Source organism: Crinia signifera, chromosome 3, assembly GCF_055691185.1.
Source record: "Crinia signifera chromosome 3, ASM5569118v1, whole genome shotgun sequence".
NCBI classification, from domain to species: domain Eukaryota; kingdom Metazoa; phylum Chordata; class Amphibia; order Anura; family Myobatrachidae; genus Crinia; species Crinia signifera.
In genome coordinates, this window is record NC_139219.1 from 15,212,364 (window position 1) to 15,228,312 (window position 15,949).

General features: G+C 44.3%; 1 protein-coding gene across 3 annotated transcripts in view; it reads left to right on the forward strand.

The window, feature by feature from the left end:
* Nucleotides 1-15,949, forward strand: part of TTBK1 (tau tubulin kinase 1) — a 115,735-nt gene that overhangs the window by 85,570 nt on the left and 14,216 nt on the right. For all 3 annotated transcript variants that reach the window (XM_083175341.1, XM_083175339.1, XM_083175340.1), the window contains 3 exons: nt 2,223-2,442; nt 3,032-3,204; nt 7,651-8,191. In XM_083175341.1, the coding sequence (XP_083031467.1) occupies nt 2,223-2,442; nt 3,032-3,204; nt 7,651-8,191 (934 nt within the window). The remainder of the gene's footprint in view (nt 1-2,222; nt 2,443-3,031; nt 3,205-7,650; nt 8,192-15,949) is intronic.

Genomic DNA, 15,949 nt, shown 5'->3' on the forward strand with positions numbered 1-15,949 from the left:
CCTTTTTTGCGAGGGTAATAACTCAAATGAGCTAGAAAACGGGTGACTAGAGTCGGCCAGAATGTTTTTAGCACGCTTTCGAATTCTAGAGTTATAGAGCTCTAATAGGGTTGGCAACTGCACTCCAATGATTTTTCCTGCGGTCTTAACAATACGTTCTAATTTTGAACGATCTCTGGCCGTGCAGTTGCCAAACCAGACGATGATGCCGAGAGTCAGGATACTTTCAATCGAGCATCTATAAAAATTTGTCATGGTGGGCCTGCTCACACCAGCAGCTTTTAAACGCCTCAAAAAAAAGAGACGTTGTTGGGATTTTTTTAATTGAGCCAAAATATTACCAGACATATAGGTTAGGTATAGTATGGTATAGTATAGGCTGGGATATATATGTGATGGTATAATATAGGTATAGTATAGTTATGTATAGGTTAGGTATAGTATGGTATAGTATAGGCTGGGATAGATATGTGATGGTATGATATAGGTATAGTATATATATGGATATGTATAGGTTAGGTATAGTATAGGCTGGGATTGATATGTGATGGTATGATATAGGTATAGTATAGTTATGGATATGTATAGGTTAGGTATAGTATGGTGTAGTATAGGCTGGGATATATATGGGATGGTATGATATAGGTATAGTATATATATATATATATATATATATATATATATATATATATATATATATATATATATGGATATGTATAGGTTAGGTATAGTATAGGCTGGGATATATATGTGACGGTATGATATAGGTATAGTATATATATGGATATGTATAGGTTAGGTATAGTATAGGCTGGGACAGATATGTGATGGTATGATATAGGTATAGTGTATATATATATATATATATGGATATGTATAGGTTAGGTATAGTATAGGCTGGGATATATATGTGACGGTATGATATAGGTATAGTATATATATGGATATGTATAGGTTAGGTATAGTATAGGCTGGGATATATATGTGATGGTATGATATAGGTATAGTTTATAGATGGATATGTATAGGTTAGGTATAGTATGGTATAGTATAGGCTGGGATAGATATGTGATGGTATGATATAGGTATAGTATATATATGGATGTGTATAGGTTAGGTATAGTATAGGCTGGGATAGATATGTGATGGTATGATATAGGTATAGTATATATATGGATATGTATAGGTTAGGTATAGTATAGGCTGGGATAGATATGTGATGGTATGATATAGGTATAGTGATGGATATATATATATATATATATAGATAGATATGTATAGGTTAGGTATAGTATAGGCTGGGATAGATATGTGATGGTATGATATAGGTATAGTATAGTTATGTATAGGTTAGGTATAGTATAGGCTGGGACATATATGTGATGGTATGATATAGGTATAGTATATATATATATATATATATATATAGATATGTATAAGTTAGGTATAGTATGGTATATTATAGGCTGGGATAGATATGTGATGGTATGATATAGGTATAGTATATATATGGATATGTATAGGTTAGGTATAGTATGGTATAGTATAGGCTGGGATAGATATGTGATGGTATGATATAGGTATAGTGTATATATATAGATATGTATAGGTTAGGTATAGTATGGTATATTATAGGCTGGGATAGATATGTGATGGTATGATATAGGTATAGTATAGTTATGGATATGTATAGGTTAGATATAGTATGGTATAGTATAGGCTGGGATAGATATGTTATGGTATGATATAGGTATAGTATCATACCTCCCAACTGTCACGATTTTGGAGGGACAGTCCCGATTTTCGGGTCCTGTCCCGCTGTCCCACCCGCGGCAGGCATTGTCCCGCTGCGGGGGGTGACAGTTGGGAGACCCCCAATCCATATATATGGATATGTATAGGTTAGGTATAGTATAGGCTGGGATAGATATGTGATGGTATAATATAGGTATAGTATATATATATGGATATGTATAGGTTAGGCATAGTATGGTATAATATAGGTTGGGATAGATATGTGATGGTATAATATAGGTATAATATATATATGGATATGTATAGGTTAAGTATAGTATGGTATAATATAGGCTGGGATAGATATGTGATGGTATAATATATATATGGATATGTATAGGTTAGGTATAGTATGGTATAATATAGGGTTGGATAGATATTTGATAATTTACCATCCATTTATCCTATACTTCCAATGTGACTACCAGGGTGGTGAACGTGACGCCTGTACCGGGGGACTTACTTCGGGAGAACACAGAAGACGTCTTACAGGGTGAACACCTCAGTGATCAGGAGAATGCCCCCCCTGTTCTTCCTGGCAGGCCAGCAGATCTCACCGGGCAGCTCCCCAACACTGGCTTTAATGACACCGAGGTGTGGGAGGAGACAGACGTCAACCGGAACAAGCTCAGGATCAGCATCAGCAAGGTGCGTGCTCACGGCCGGGAGGGGAGGGGGGGGGACACAAATTAGGAGGAGACTGCTCCAGTTTCAATGTAAACAATACATCAACCTCACCTAATATATGAAACGCCCACAATTATCTAAAATGCAATATCAAAAACACTCACTAACGCCTACGCTTGTATGACAGAGGTACTGTACTAATAACGTGTAAAAGCTCTGATTCCTTGATAGAACATTGTATTTATATTGCAGCACAATGAGAGTGCTATCTCCGATTGGTTATTTCAGACACCCATCCATGGTGTCACTGGCAGGAAATCTGCTGTGCGCAGGAAATGTCTTCCCCCCACACAGTCACACCCTTACCTCAAGTATCTGCAGTGTAGACAACTCCCGTGACTGTTGTATACTGTATCTCAGCGAGTGTTACTGGTAACTGTATATAAGTGTTCCTCGGTAGAACCATCAGTATATTATATCGCCTTCTGACACAATGTCACCTGCTCTATCTATACACACAGGAAGGCCTCCACCACTGAACTGTGTTCTCTCATTATTCCTAGGCCATTATAACTTATAGTAATTGTGTGTGCGCGGCCTATCTTCACAGACACAGTGCCTAATGGAGGATGACCACAGTCGGCATGGGTGTCCCAGTTCTCCTGTCCGAGCCCCTCCTGAGTCTCCTACTACACAGGCTCGCTCGCTGCGTTACCGACGTATCAACAGCCCAGAGTCTGACCGATTGTCGACGGGTGATAGAGCTGAGCTTCCGGAGAGAAGGTGAGGTCATGTCCTTTGTAATAAGTGCCCAACGCAGAGGCTGCTATAGCCACCACATGTCTTTCATAGGGGGGAATTTACTAAGATGGGAGTTTCTGTTTCACATGGGATGTTGCCATGGGCAACCAATCAGATACTATCTTTTATCTTCTAGAAGGTGCTAAATAAATAAGTAGGTTCTGATTGGTTGCCCAAAGCAACATCCCATGTGAGATACAAGTCCCATCTTAGTAAATTTCCCCCATATTGTGGTCAATACATCTTCCATCCAAATGTAAATGTCTCTTCCAGATGTATTTACGGGAAGAGTTATATCATTGTTATTATATACAGGTCGGGTCTCCCTTATCCGTGTATTCCAAAAAACCGAAATATTCCGAAAGCTGTGGTTTTCAGAACATTTCGTTTCAACAACCCCCCCACATCCCTTTTTTTCATACTTCCCTTGTCCCCCAATGTCCACGGCGTCCTTCAGGATATCACCAGTGGACCAGGTAATTATGGGAATAAAAAATATTCCAAAATCCAGAAAAATCCCTTATCCAAAATGCTTGTGGTCCCGAGTATTTCGGATAAGGTACACTCAACCTGTATATGTTCTTATATATAAGGGACAATAAACAGTGACAGGATATTTTGTATCTGCCATTACAACCTGGTGTCTTATAGTCTATTGGTGGGAATGGACCGTGGCTCCTGGGGTTTCACTCTAAGGTCCTCATTTAGAGTTAGACATACTTTAGGAGAGGTGAATTAAGGTGCGTGGAAGTAAAAGTTGAGTACATTAATGACTGGTACACATGAGATGTGCCCGACACCAGGTACAGTGTCCTAACAACATGTAGACACATCTCCATCTTCTAATTCTGTAGTGTGTAGCGATCAGAGGCCTGGCGAGAAGAACTGTGAGGGTCATGATCTCACCAACAGCACTGTCTTCTGATTGGCAGTTTGCATATTGACCCCTCTGACAGCATTACACCCATAGCATCACTGCTGTCTTTTTAAATTACTTAATTGTCCAAAATGATGCACTGGTTTGAGTTGGATGCAGATTTAAGTTACCTGATACTCAACATATATTCACCAGACTGCAATTCTTATATGCAAGGAATGCGTTCAACTCTTGATGAAGGCCCTAAGAAATAACAGGTTTGACGCCAACTCCTGCAGAACGTAGTTCCTGGGCATGACACAGTCCACATACTGTAGTACTATTACCTGAATAGCGATGGAGGCCAGGAGACACTAATACACTGCTGTCTGCATCACCTTCTACACAAAACTGGAATCTACTGACTTCACCGCATGGGTTTTCCCTGGACAACATCAGCACATTTCCCACCTCATCCAGAGGATCCTTCTTTCGGATTGTCCATTCTGGACCGGAGGCTCTAGAGGGGAAGCTTCCCATTGACAGAATACCGACGGAAGATGAGTTGCATAGCCACACAAAGATGCCAGTTGTTAACTGTTGTGAGAACCCAAGGGAAAGACGAAAGTTGTAAAACGACCTGTATTTGGTTATGTTTAAAATGAAAGGGTACACACCACATCTCCATGTCATACCGGCTACAGAAGGTACAACATGGAGTATACAGAAGAATTACGTCTTGATAAAGATGGAATAAGATAAGCGCTTTGACTGCTGTTGGAGAAAGAGCACTATATAAATAAGATTTCTATTGGTTGAAAATGTAAGGATTGCTCACATAAGTACATTGTCTTGTGTAATGTGATAAAAGGCTCCCTGAGTGGGTAGGAGGCTTTTTTCACCACGAAAAGTGCAGCTCCAAACCCCAAGGTTTTATCTTGTGTAAGCAAGAGTCACACTACAGCCTCCACTATGTGCAATAGGTCTAGTTGTAGATCAGACACCCCAATATTATGTCCATTGGAAGATACCATGGTGCATTAGCAATGTGGGTGGTGTCTTAGGATCTTATTCTTGTTCACTCTCAAAGGCAAATTCCTTCTCAAATGGACAAAACCATGTGCACTGCAGGCGGGAGATCTAACATGTGCAGAGAGAATTCGATTTGGGTGAGTTATTTTGTTTCTGTGCAGGGGAAATACTGACTGCTTTATTTTTACACTGCGATATAGATCTCACTTTGAAGTAAACCCCACCCAAATCTAACTCTCTCTGCACAAGTTACATCAGCCCCACCTGCAGTGCACATGGTTTTGTCCATTTGAGAAGGAATTTGCCTTTGCGATTGAACCAGAATAAGGGCCTGAGTACCAGACCTTTCTGTAGCTTGCGGACAGCCAGCGATGGCTAGCCATCACCGGCTTCATTTGCAGAGGGACCTTACGCATGTGCACAAAATACCATGCACGGTCTATCGATAATGGTCAAGCTGCGAAGACCCAGCTCTGTGAATAGGTCTGAATTGGGCCCATAGTTCTCTTTACAACCTCGGAGGGGTAAACCACCTTATATTGCTCCACACAATGCTCCATACAAAAGAGAAAATAGCATTACATGAGCCCTTTTTCAAACATCTAAATAACTTTAATCTACTGTATGATGCTGTAGGGGCTAGAAGATCGTTTAATTGTAAGACATGGTCTCAGATAATATTGAATGAGTTGACTATTTATAGGGACATAAGTGATTTTAGGTTTTAGTATTGTGACTTTAATAATGAGGCAATATGAGTAATGGGTACTTGTGTAGTTTCACGGCACCACTAGATAGGATACTAGATAGGATACGATTTAGTATGCGATTTGACATAAGATATTGCATAAGATATAGTATAAGATTTACTATCCATTTCATTACCCCACTATCCACTAGGGCGTGGAGTTGATTTTTTATAGCATGGCGAGCCACCGAGCCCGAAGCGTGGCGAGCGGACACGGATGTTGTTTCAAAGCAAGTCATCAATATCGCATGCCATTTGCATGCAATTCCATAAAATACATTCCGTGTACCCTCGCGGGGCTCGCTGCACTCGCCATGCTTCGGGCTCGCTGCACTCGCCACGCTATATAAAATCAACTCCACGCCCTAGTGGATAGTGGGGTAATGAAATGGATAGTAAATCTTATACTATATCTTATGCGATATCTTATGTGAAATCGCATACTAAATCGTATCCTATCTAGTATCCTATCTATCCTATCTAATGGCGCTGTGAAAATACACAAGTACCGAGTAATGTGGCAGATTGCGAGTCCGATGTACTGCCGATGTCAAATGCAGTTGAATGATTTGTTTTTTGCGGCACAAGCCCCTAGAGTCTGGGAGTCACAGTTGTAATCAAGAATCACAGTCTTGTAAATGTCTTGAAGAAACATTGGGTGTTCCTGGGTGGTAAGTGGGAAGTGGCTACTGTATGTTGACCCATTGAAATGTTCCTAATTATGAGGGTGTTATAAGAGTTTCACAGATGTATCACGGAACTGGTTGCGAGCTCAGAGACCTAATCACGCTCATTGGAGTCCATTCTCTAATGCAGGGGTTTGGAACCTCAGGCCCGGGGGCCGTATGCGGCCCCCGTAGCTGGTTTGAGTGGCCCGCCCAACCCACCCTGCGGCTTTGCCGGGAGTCAAGTACAGGGAAATTCTCGTGAGAGGTCGGGAGTTCTCACGAGATTCCTCTTAATCAACAGCAGCGGGAGACTGTCAGTCCTATTCAGCAGCAGCCGCTGGAGCGTGGGACGGCTGCAGCAGGACAATTTGTAAGATGCGTTTTTACATATGGCCCCCGAAGGATTTTTTCCCCATACAAACGTCCCTTGGCACAAAAAAGGTTCCCCACCCCTGCTCTAATGGATAATTTGCACCGAGCATAGGCGGTTATTTTGGTTCACTCTTTCTGACAAAATCCTTTTTAGATGGACAAAACCATGTGCACTGCAGGGGGGCAGATGTAACATGTGCCGAGAGAATTAGATTTGGGTGAGTTATTTTGTTTCTGTGCAGGGAAAATACTGGCTGCTTTATTTTTACACTGCAATATACAGTATATCTCACTTTGAAGTAAAACCCCACCCAAATCTAATTCTCTCTGCACAAGTAACATCTGCCCCACCTGCAGTGAACATGGTTTTGTCCATCTAAGAAGGATTTTGGCAGAAAGAGTGAACCAAAATAACCACCATAGTGCTAATGCAAGTTTCCATGATGCCACCAAGGGTTGCATCTAAACATGTACCAAGCAGTATTGATGTATGGGAAGTAGCGGTATTGTAATGTTGCAGGCGCTACACCTGTCAAAAGCCGTAGTCACAAGTCTTACTTTATAAGGCATTAGTGAAGGAAAGTTAAACGGCTCCTTCATTCAGAGAGCTTGCGAAATACTGACTTCAACATTAAAGCCTAAACTCCATGGAACAAATAGCAATAACTTTTTATTCCTTCCTTTTTATTTTTGTTCATGGCCATATTGTCTCCTGTTGTTCTATCGTTACTTGTTTGTCTTCTCGCCTTTAGATCCCGCATGGACCTCCCTGCATCTCCTTCACGACAGGCGTGTTCCTCGCAGCCGGCTCAGATGTACTCCATTGATACAGGGCAGGTTGACCGACAAGCCAGTGGCCGCATGGAGGTCTCGGCATCTGTAGAGCACGAAGCCTTGAGTAATGCCTTCCGCTCTGTGCCACTAGCCGAAGAGGAGGACTTTGACAGCAAAGAATGGGTTATCATTGACAAAGAGACTGAACTCAAAGACTTCCACCCTGGGGCAGAGCCTACCACCTCAGGGACAACAGACGAAGAACCCGAGGAACTTCGACCTCTGGATGATGGAGAGGATAGACGGAAGCCTGGTGGAGCAGATGCAGCCGTCAGGCCTAAGGTGCATGATGTTAGGCCTCGTGCCATGCAAACTGTAGCAGAGGAAGAGACTTCTTCCCGACACGAGGGCTCCGAAAGCAGGCCACTTCCACAACCTGCAAGCCCGTCACACTCCCATTCAACATCAGCAACTCGGCAGCGAAGGAGAGAGTCTGATCCCACTGGACCCCAAAGACAGGTAAGAAAAGAGCTGATGTAAGACACGGCTGTCATTCTTTACCAGGTGAAACGGAAAGGAATTATTCACCAACACATACAAAGGAATGATGCTACAAGTTGGGGTAATAGGTGAGGTAAAGGGCAGGCTAGATGGGCCAAGTGGTTCTTATCTGCCGTCACATACTATGTTTCTATAAGGTGAACGCCAAACTAAATATATACATCTCCACAGCACGACAGAATGGGCGTGCACTCCAAGGGCGGAAAGGGAACGGGGTGTGCTGTTAGTGTACACATAGTACTGAATTGTCATATTAGCTTATTAAGAGATTAAAACAAAGGAAATGAGAAGGGTGGGGTAGGAATGGGCCTTGGACTGCATACCATAAATCTAAATATAATGAGAGGTGAACACTTTAAATACCAAACACTGCTAACCATAATAATTGTAATAAACTCTGCAATAATAACATAGTGTCAATTTCAGGTGCTTAGAATAATGTTAACCAAAAATATCAGCCAACCATGACCAGGTGACCTCATCTGTTGGGTCTCTAATATTTAGGTTCAAGTCCAGGGCATGGGACCCTGCAGGACAGCACAAGTCAACCGCGCCCAAGGCAGTACACTAGTTAGAGGTTTTAAGTGTTTGTCCAAGAACAGAGCCTTATGGGACCTTAACAGATAGGGAAAGGGCTGCAGAGGCAGCCACACTGAATGAGCACTTGGATTCGTAGGAAGTGACCCAAAAACTCTGCCATAAAGCCCAGTGGAACAAAAGATAGGCAAAGCAAGAGATTGAGCAAAAGTGCCGAACGTGTCATTGTTGTCCATAAGGATGATGACAAACAAGTGATCTTCAGACTGGAGGTAGATCATTGATCACTCGGGCGGGGACAGTCTCAGTGGCCTATTCAACAGTCAATACATAATACTAACGCATTGATATCATTTCAAATACTTCTTAAGTATTTATCTGCTTTGTTAAAATGCTTCAACGTTTTCCCCAGGACCTGTGGAATTGATTTAATAAGAAAGGACTTCTATCGAAGATGGGATGTTGCTAGAGACAACCAACCACAGTCTATTATATTCTTGAAGGTGCTAGATAAATAATAGGTAGATATTGCTCGGTTACCCATAGCAACGTTGCATCTTCAACAGAACTCCGTTCTTATAAATAAACCCCTTTGTCAAAAGAAATCATTTCCATTTTGGGACACTTCTTTTTTTTTTTTTTGGAGCCCAAAAGCATTTTTCCTGACTGCGAGGCTAATTTGGAGGCTGTCACACTGGGTTTTATTTTGTCTTCTTCTGGATAGATGGATTGACCCTGAAGGGCATGTTTCTATTTTCCGACTACGTTTACTGTTTTCTTTACTTTTATGTCACTGTTTTCATCCCTGGCAGAAGCTCCACCGACTGGTGAATGAAGTAAGAGGAGAGAAAGGGAGATAAGAAATTTGTATGCAAGCTTCTCGGGTAGTTAGTAAGGGGGTAAGAATGGCTGGGAGAAGAGCTGGTTTCTCCTCATGGTGTGGATTTGGGTGCCAGAGCATGACAGACCATGAGGCACATCTGAAGGAGCCTGTGGCAAAAGTGCGGGAATGCTGAGATGGAGATGAAGTAGATGTGGGACACATGGTAAGATGTGGTATCCACTGGGGGAGATTAAAGAAGGAAGCACAAATAATGGGGTTGTTAATGGGGATTCTAAATTACCTAGAGTGAGCTATGGCATGGTGTGATAGGGAAGAGGTGATCAGCCATGGTGTGATAGGGAAGAGGTTATTAGCCGTGGCGTGGTGTGATAGGGAAGAGGTTATTAGCCGTGGCATGGTGTGATAGGGAAGAGGTTATTTGCCGTGGCGTGGTGTGATAGGGAAGAGGTTATTTGCCGTGGCGTGGTGTGATAGGGAAGAGGTTATTAGCCATGGCATGGTGTGATAGGGAAGAGGTTATTAGCCGTGGCATGGTGTGATAGGGAAGAGGTTATTAGCCGTGGCATGATGTGATAGGGAAGAGGTTATCAGCCGTGGCATGGTGTGATAGGGAAGAGGTTATCAGCCGTGGCATGGTGTGATAGGGAAGAGGTTATCAGCCGTGGCATGGTGTGATAGGGAAGAGGTTATCAGCCATGGCATGGTGTGATAGGGAAGAGGTTATCAGCCATGGTGTGATAGGGAAGAGGTTATTAGTCATGGCATGGGATGTTATATGGAAAAGTTGCTCAGCTGTGGCAAACAATCCGTGCTGTGAATTCCTGGTAGATGCCAGGTTTTCTCCCACTCTCTGTATGAAAGTAATCCGATCTGCTCTTGTGAGAGGTGATATCATTGTTGAACCATCCCACTAGTGGTATTTAGTGGTGGCCATTCCAGTAGAGGTATTTAGCGGTGCGCCATTCAAGAAGTGGTATTTAGTGGTGGGCCATTCTGGTAGTGGTATTTAGCGGTGGGCCATTCTGGTAGTGGTGTTTAGTGATGGGCCGTAATGGCATTTAGTGGTAGGCCATTCTGGTAATGGCATTTAGTGGTAGGCCATTCCGGTAATGGCATTTAGTGGTAGGCCATTCCGGTAATGGTATTTAGTGGTAGGCCATTCCGGTAGTGGTATTTAGCGGTGGGCCATTCTGGTAGTGGTGTTTAGTGATGGGCCGTAATGGTATTTAGTGGTAGGCCATTCCGGTAATGGTATTTAGTGGTAGGCCATTCCAGTAGTGGTGTTTAGCGGTGGGCCATTCCAGTAGTGGTATTTAGTGGTGGGCCATTCCAGTAGTGGTATTTAGAGGTGGGCCATTCCGGTAGTGGTATTTAGCGGTGGGCCATTCCGGTAGTGGTATTTAGCGGTGGGCCATTCCGGTAGTGGTATTTAGCGGTGGGCCATTCCGGTAGTGGTATTTAGCGGCGGGCCATTCGGGTAGTGGTATTTATTGGTGGGCCATTCCAGTAGTGGTATTTAGTGGTGGGCCATTCCAGTAGTGGTATTTAGCACTTAGTATTTAGTGGTGGGCCATTCCGTTAGAAGTATTTTGTGGTGGGCCATTCCGGTAGTGGTATTTAGTGGTGGGCCATTCCAGTAGTGGTATTTAGTGGTGGGCCATTCCAGTAGTGGTATTTAGTGGTGGGCCATTCCAGTAGTGGTATTTAGTGGTGCGCCATTCCAGTAGTGGTATTTAGTGGTGGGTCATTCATGTAGTGGTATTTAGTGGTGGGCCATTCCATTAGTGGTATTCAGTGGTGGGCCATTCCAGTAGTGGTATTTAGTGGTGGGCCATTCCAGTAGTGGTATTTAGTGGTGAGCCATTCCAGTAGTGGTGTTTAGTGGTGCGCCATTCCAGTAGTGGTATTTAGTGGTGGGCCATTCCAGTAGTGGTATTTAGCGGTGGGCCATTCCAGTAGTGGTATTTAGCGGTGGGCCATTCCAGTAGTGGTGTTTAGCGGTGGGCCATTCCAGTAGTGGTATTTAGTGGTGGGCCATTCCAGTAGTGGTATTTAGCGGTTGGTCATTCCGGTAGTGGTATTTAGAGGTGGGTCATTCCGGTAGTGGTATTTAGTGGTGGGTCATTCCGGTAGTGGTATTTAGAGGTGGGTCATTCCGGTAGTGGTATTTAGTGGTGGGTCATTCCGGTAGTGGTATTTAGCGGTGGGCCATTCCAGTAGTGGTATTTAGCGGTTGGTCATTCCGGTAGTGGTATTTAGAGGTGGGTCATTCCGGTAGTGGTATTTAGTGGTGGGTCATTCCAGTAGTGGTATTTAGAGGTGGGTCATTCCGGTAGTGGTATTTAGTGGTGGGCCATTCCGGTAGTGGTATTTAGTGGTGGGCCATTCCGGTAGTGGTCTTTAGTGGTGGGTCATTCCAGTAGTAGAATAATGTTCTATGTTTACAGATGTGTCCTAATACATCGAGCCTCAATACACCATGCACCTTGAGATGTCCGGCGGGAGTGAGCCGGCGGTTCTCAGGCAACTCTGATAGTGTCAGTCATCTATTTTTGTATATGAGGCTTCATGTCCTGATGCAGTATACCGTATATATGTGAGACAGACTTCAGTGGACAGGTCTAGTAACACTGATTTATTGTTATTTAAGCCTACCAGTGATTAATAAGAGAGCCTGTTCCTCCTGAGACGTTCTATATTTCCAACACTCGTTGCTCACTAACCAGCAATATGACTCAGCCGGCCCTCATCCAGTCTGTGTGGGGAAGATTGACAGCTTATTGCTGAGACCCATAGCTGTATAATGGCAGATATATACTTTTTATGCTCACTGTTAAGCTGTGTAATATGGCTTTATTTTTCACCCTGGCTACTGTACCTCCTCCCATACCGAGTCACAATGTGTGGTCTTTGTGTGGAGTATGTAATGCGATGCATCAAATGCACATCATCCTATAGGAACTGCCACAATTCCCCTGCACTGCACATCCCCGCTACCAATTGTCATAGAGGTACTGACGACATTCTCTGCACTGTACATTATCATAGAGGTACTGCCACAATTCCTCTGCACTGCACATCGTCATAGAGGTACTGCCACAATTCCTCTGCACTGCACATCATCATAGAGGTACTGTCACAATACCTCAGCCCTGTACATCATCATAGAGGTACTGTCACAATTCCTCTGCACTGCACATCATCATAGAGGTACTGCCACACTTCATCTGCAGCGCACATCATCATAGAGGTACCGCCACAATTCCTCTGCAATGCAAATCATCATAGAGGTACTGCCACAATTCCTCTGCACTGCACATCATCATAGAGGTACTGTCACAATTCCTCTGCACTGCACATCATCATGTAGGTACTGTTACAATTCCTCTGCACTGCACATCATCATAGAGGTACTGTCACAATTCCTCTGCAATGCACATCATCATAAAGATTCTGCCACAATTTCTCTGTACTGCACATCATTATAGAGGGTATTGCCGCACTTCCTTTGCACTGCACTTAATAATAGAGGTACTGTCACAATTCCTCTGCCCTGCACATCATCATAGAGGTACTGCCACAATTCCTCTGCACTGCACATAATCATAGAGGTACTGTCACAATACAGTACCTCTGCACTGCACATAATCATAGAGGTACTGCCACAATTCCTCTGCAATGCACATAATCATAGAGGTACTGTCACAATACCTCTGCACTGCACATCATCATAGAGGTACTGCCACAATTCCTCTGCACTGCAAATCATCATAGAGGTACTGTCACAATACCTCTGCACTGCAAATCATCATAGAGGTACTGCCACAATTCCTCTGCACTGCACATCATCATAGAGGTACTGTCACAATACAGTACCTCTGCACTGCACATAATCATAGAGGTACTGTCACAATACCTCTGCACTGCACATCATCATAGAGGTACTGCCACAATTCCTCTGCACTGCACATCATCATAGAGGTACTGCCACAATTCCTCTGCACTGCACATCATCATAGAGGTACTGCCACAATACCTCTGCAATGCACACCATCATAAAGGTACTGCCACAATTTCTCTGTACTGCACATCATTATAGAGGGTATTGCCACACTTTCTCTGCACTGCACATATTTATAGAGTTACTGTCACAATTTTTCTGCACTGCACATCTAAAGCACTGCCAATTGTCATAAAGGTACTGACGACATTCTCTGCACTGTACATTGTCATAGAGGTACTGCCACAATTCCTCTGCATTACACATCATCATAGAGGTACTGCCACACTTCCTCTGCACTGCACATCATCATAGAGGTACTGTCACAATACCTATGCACTGCAAATCGTCATAGAGGTACTGCCACACTTCCTCTGCACTGCACATAATCATAGAGGTACTGCCACAATACCTCTACACTGCACATAATCATAGAGGTACTGTCACAATACCTATACACTGCACATCATCATAGAGGTACTGCCACACTTAATCTGCACTGCACATCATCATAGAGGTACTGCCACAATTCCTCTGCACTGCACATCATCATAGAGGTACTGCCACAATTCCTCTGCACTGCACATCATTATAGAGGTACTGTCACAATTCCTCTGCACTGCACATCATTATAGAGGGTATTGCCGCACTTTCTCTGCACTGCACATCTATAGCACTGCCAATTGTCATAGAGGTACTGACGACATTCTCTGCACTGTACATTGTCATAGAGGTACTGCCACACTTCCTCTGCACTGCACATCATTATAGATGTACTGTCTAAATTCCTCTGCATTACACATTGTCCTAGAGGTACTGCCACATTTTCAATGCACTTTGTCATAGACTGTAAGGTTCTTTATAGAGAAAACATATATATATATTGATGTTAGGGTGCATCTAAGGTGGAGATGTATCAAACATTATATAGATAAATGAAGTGAAAATGTTTAACCGAAGCAGCTAACCTGCATCTAGAAGCTGATTAGTTGCTATGGGCAACTTATCTACATGATCTCTCTCTCTCTGCAATTTGCTACATCTTCCCCCAGGAAACAGTTGCCGGGTGATAATTTGCTTTGTGGAAGGGAACCTGATGCCGCTAACAGTGTGATCTTCTCACCCTTCTCCCTGTAGCCTGACGCTGCTTCCGCCTGCCAGTATTAACCTGTTAGCAGCCACTCGCTGGCTGGCAGGATGGGAGTACGGTGACTGCGGCCCTGGTGTACCCTTAGTCCCAAGGAAAACCCGCATGTGTCACACCTGGTACTCCTGTGCTACTGATGTGTGTGGTGGGCTGGCTGCGGCCTTTTGTGGTTTTATACTCTGTAAATCTGACTGCACAGTTGACTTCAGCAAAAGCCTCTCCTCAGACGCAACCTCCTCAGCGCAGGGCACTGACTAAGCAGCAGCTGTATCCCTCCGTCAGGGCAGCCCATTGGGGAGGGGCAGGTGGTGCAGGCTCATGACACAGGGGGGGATCCCCGAAGACGCCCACAGCATGCACTTAGCTAGAAGCAGGAAGCAAGTCTCTTCATTGCCTGACTCCTTTCCCTCCGCTCTTCTTGATGTTTTTCAGCTGGAGGAGGACAGGCTCTCCCAGCACCCCCTGCCGAGGTACAGCCCCCTCCGTAGACTGGCGTCTTCCGTCTTCTCATCCTCTACACTGGAGACAGAACATTACCCGCACTCTGCAGGCGCCTTCATCCAGCGGAGCCGGTCTGCCGAGAGCAGTCCCATCCGCCTGCCTCACCGCCGGCACCCACCGCTACAGTCCGGCAACCACAGACTTGTGCCCTCCGTGCTGCGGATCTCCCGCTCCCAGCTCCAGCAGGTGTGGGCACGCTTCACACACAAAACATAGTTACGGAGGATAATCTAACGGGGAGGCGCGAAGGGCCAGAGGTTGGATGAAGATACCACGAGATCACTCAGAACAATCATATAAAGGCTGTGCCCGGGCATCGACATCTCAGAGCTTCCCTCGTCATCTTCCTACGGAGATGTCCTTCTTCCTTCTTCCTCCGAGAAATGAGATCTCATCGGCTCATTGCTAGAACTCCACAAAAAGCTGGTTCTGTACACTGTCTGCCTGCGCCAGGGGCCTCCGGAAGGTAATTCACTGTCTGTTTCGGAGTAGGACCTGTGCAGAGGTGGCTGGAGACACCACCTGTTAGATCCTGTAGCAAGACAGTTCCTCTGTACACTGCAGACTGTTCCCCGTCCACCACCCTCCCTTTACCAGCACAGAAAAACTATTTAACGTTATGGAACTGTCTCACCTGCGGCTGCGTCAGAGAGATGACGGTGATTGGACGCCGCAAGTCACAGAAAA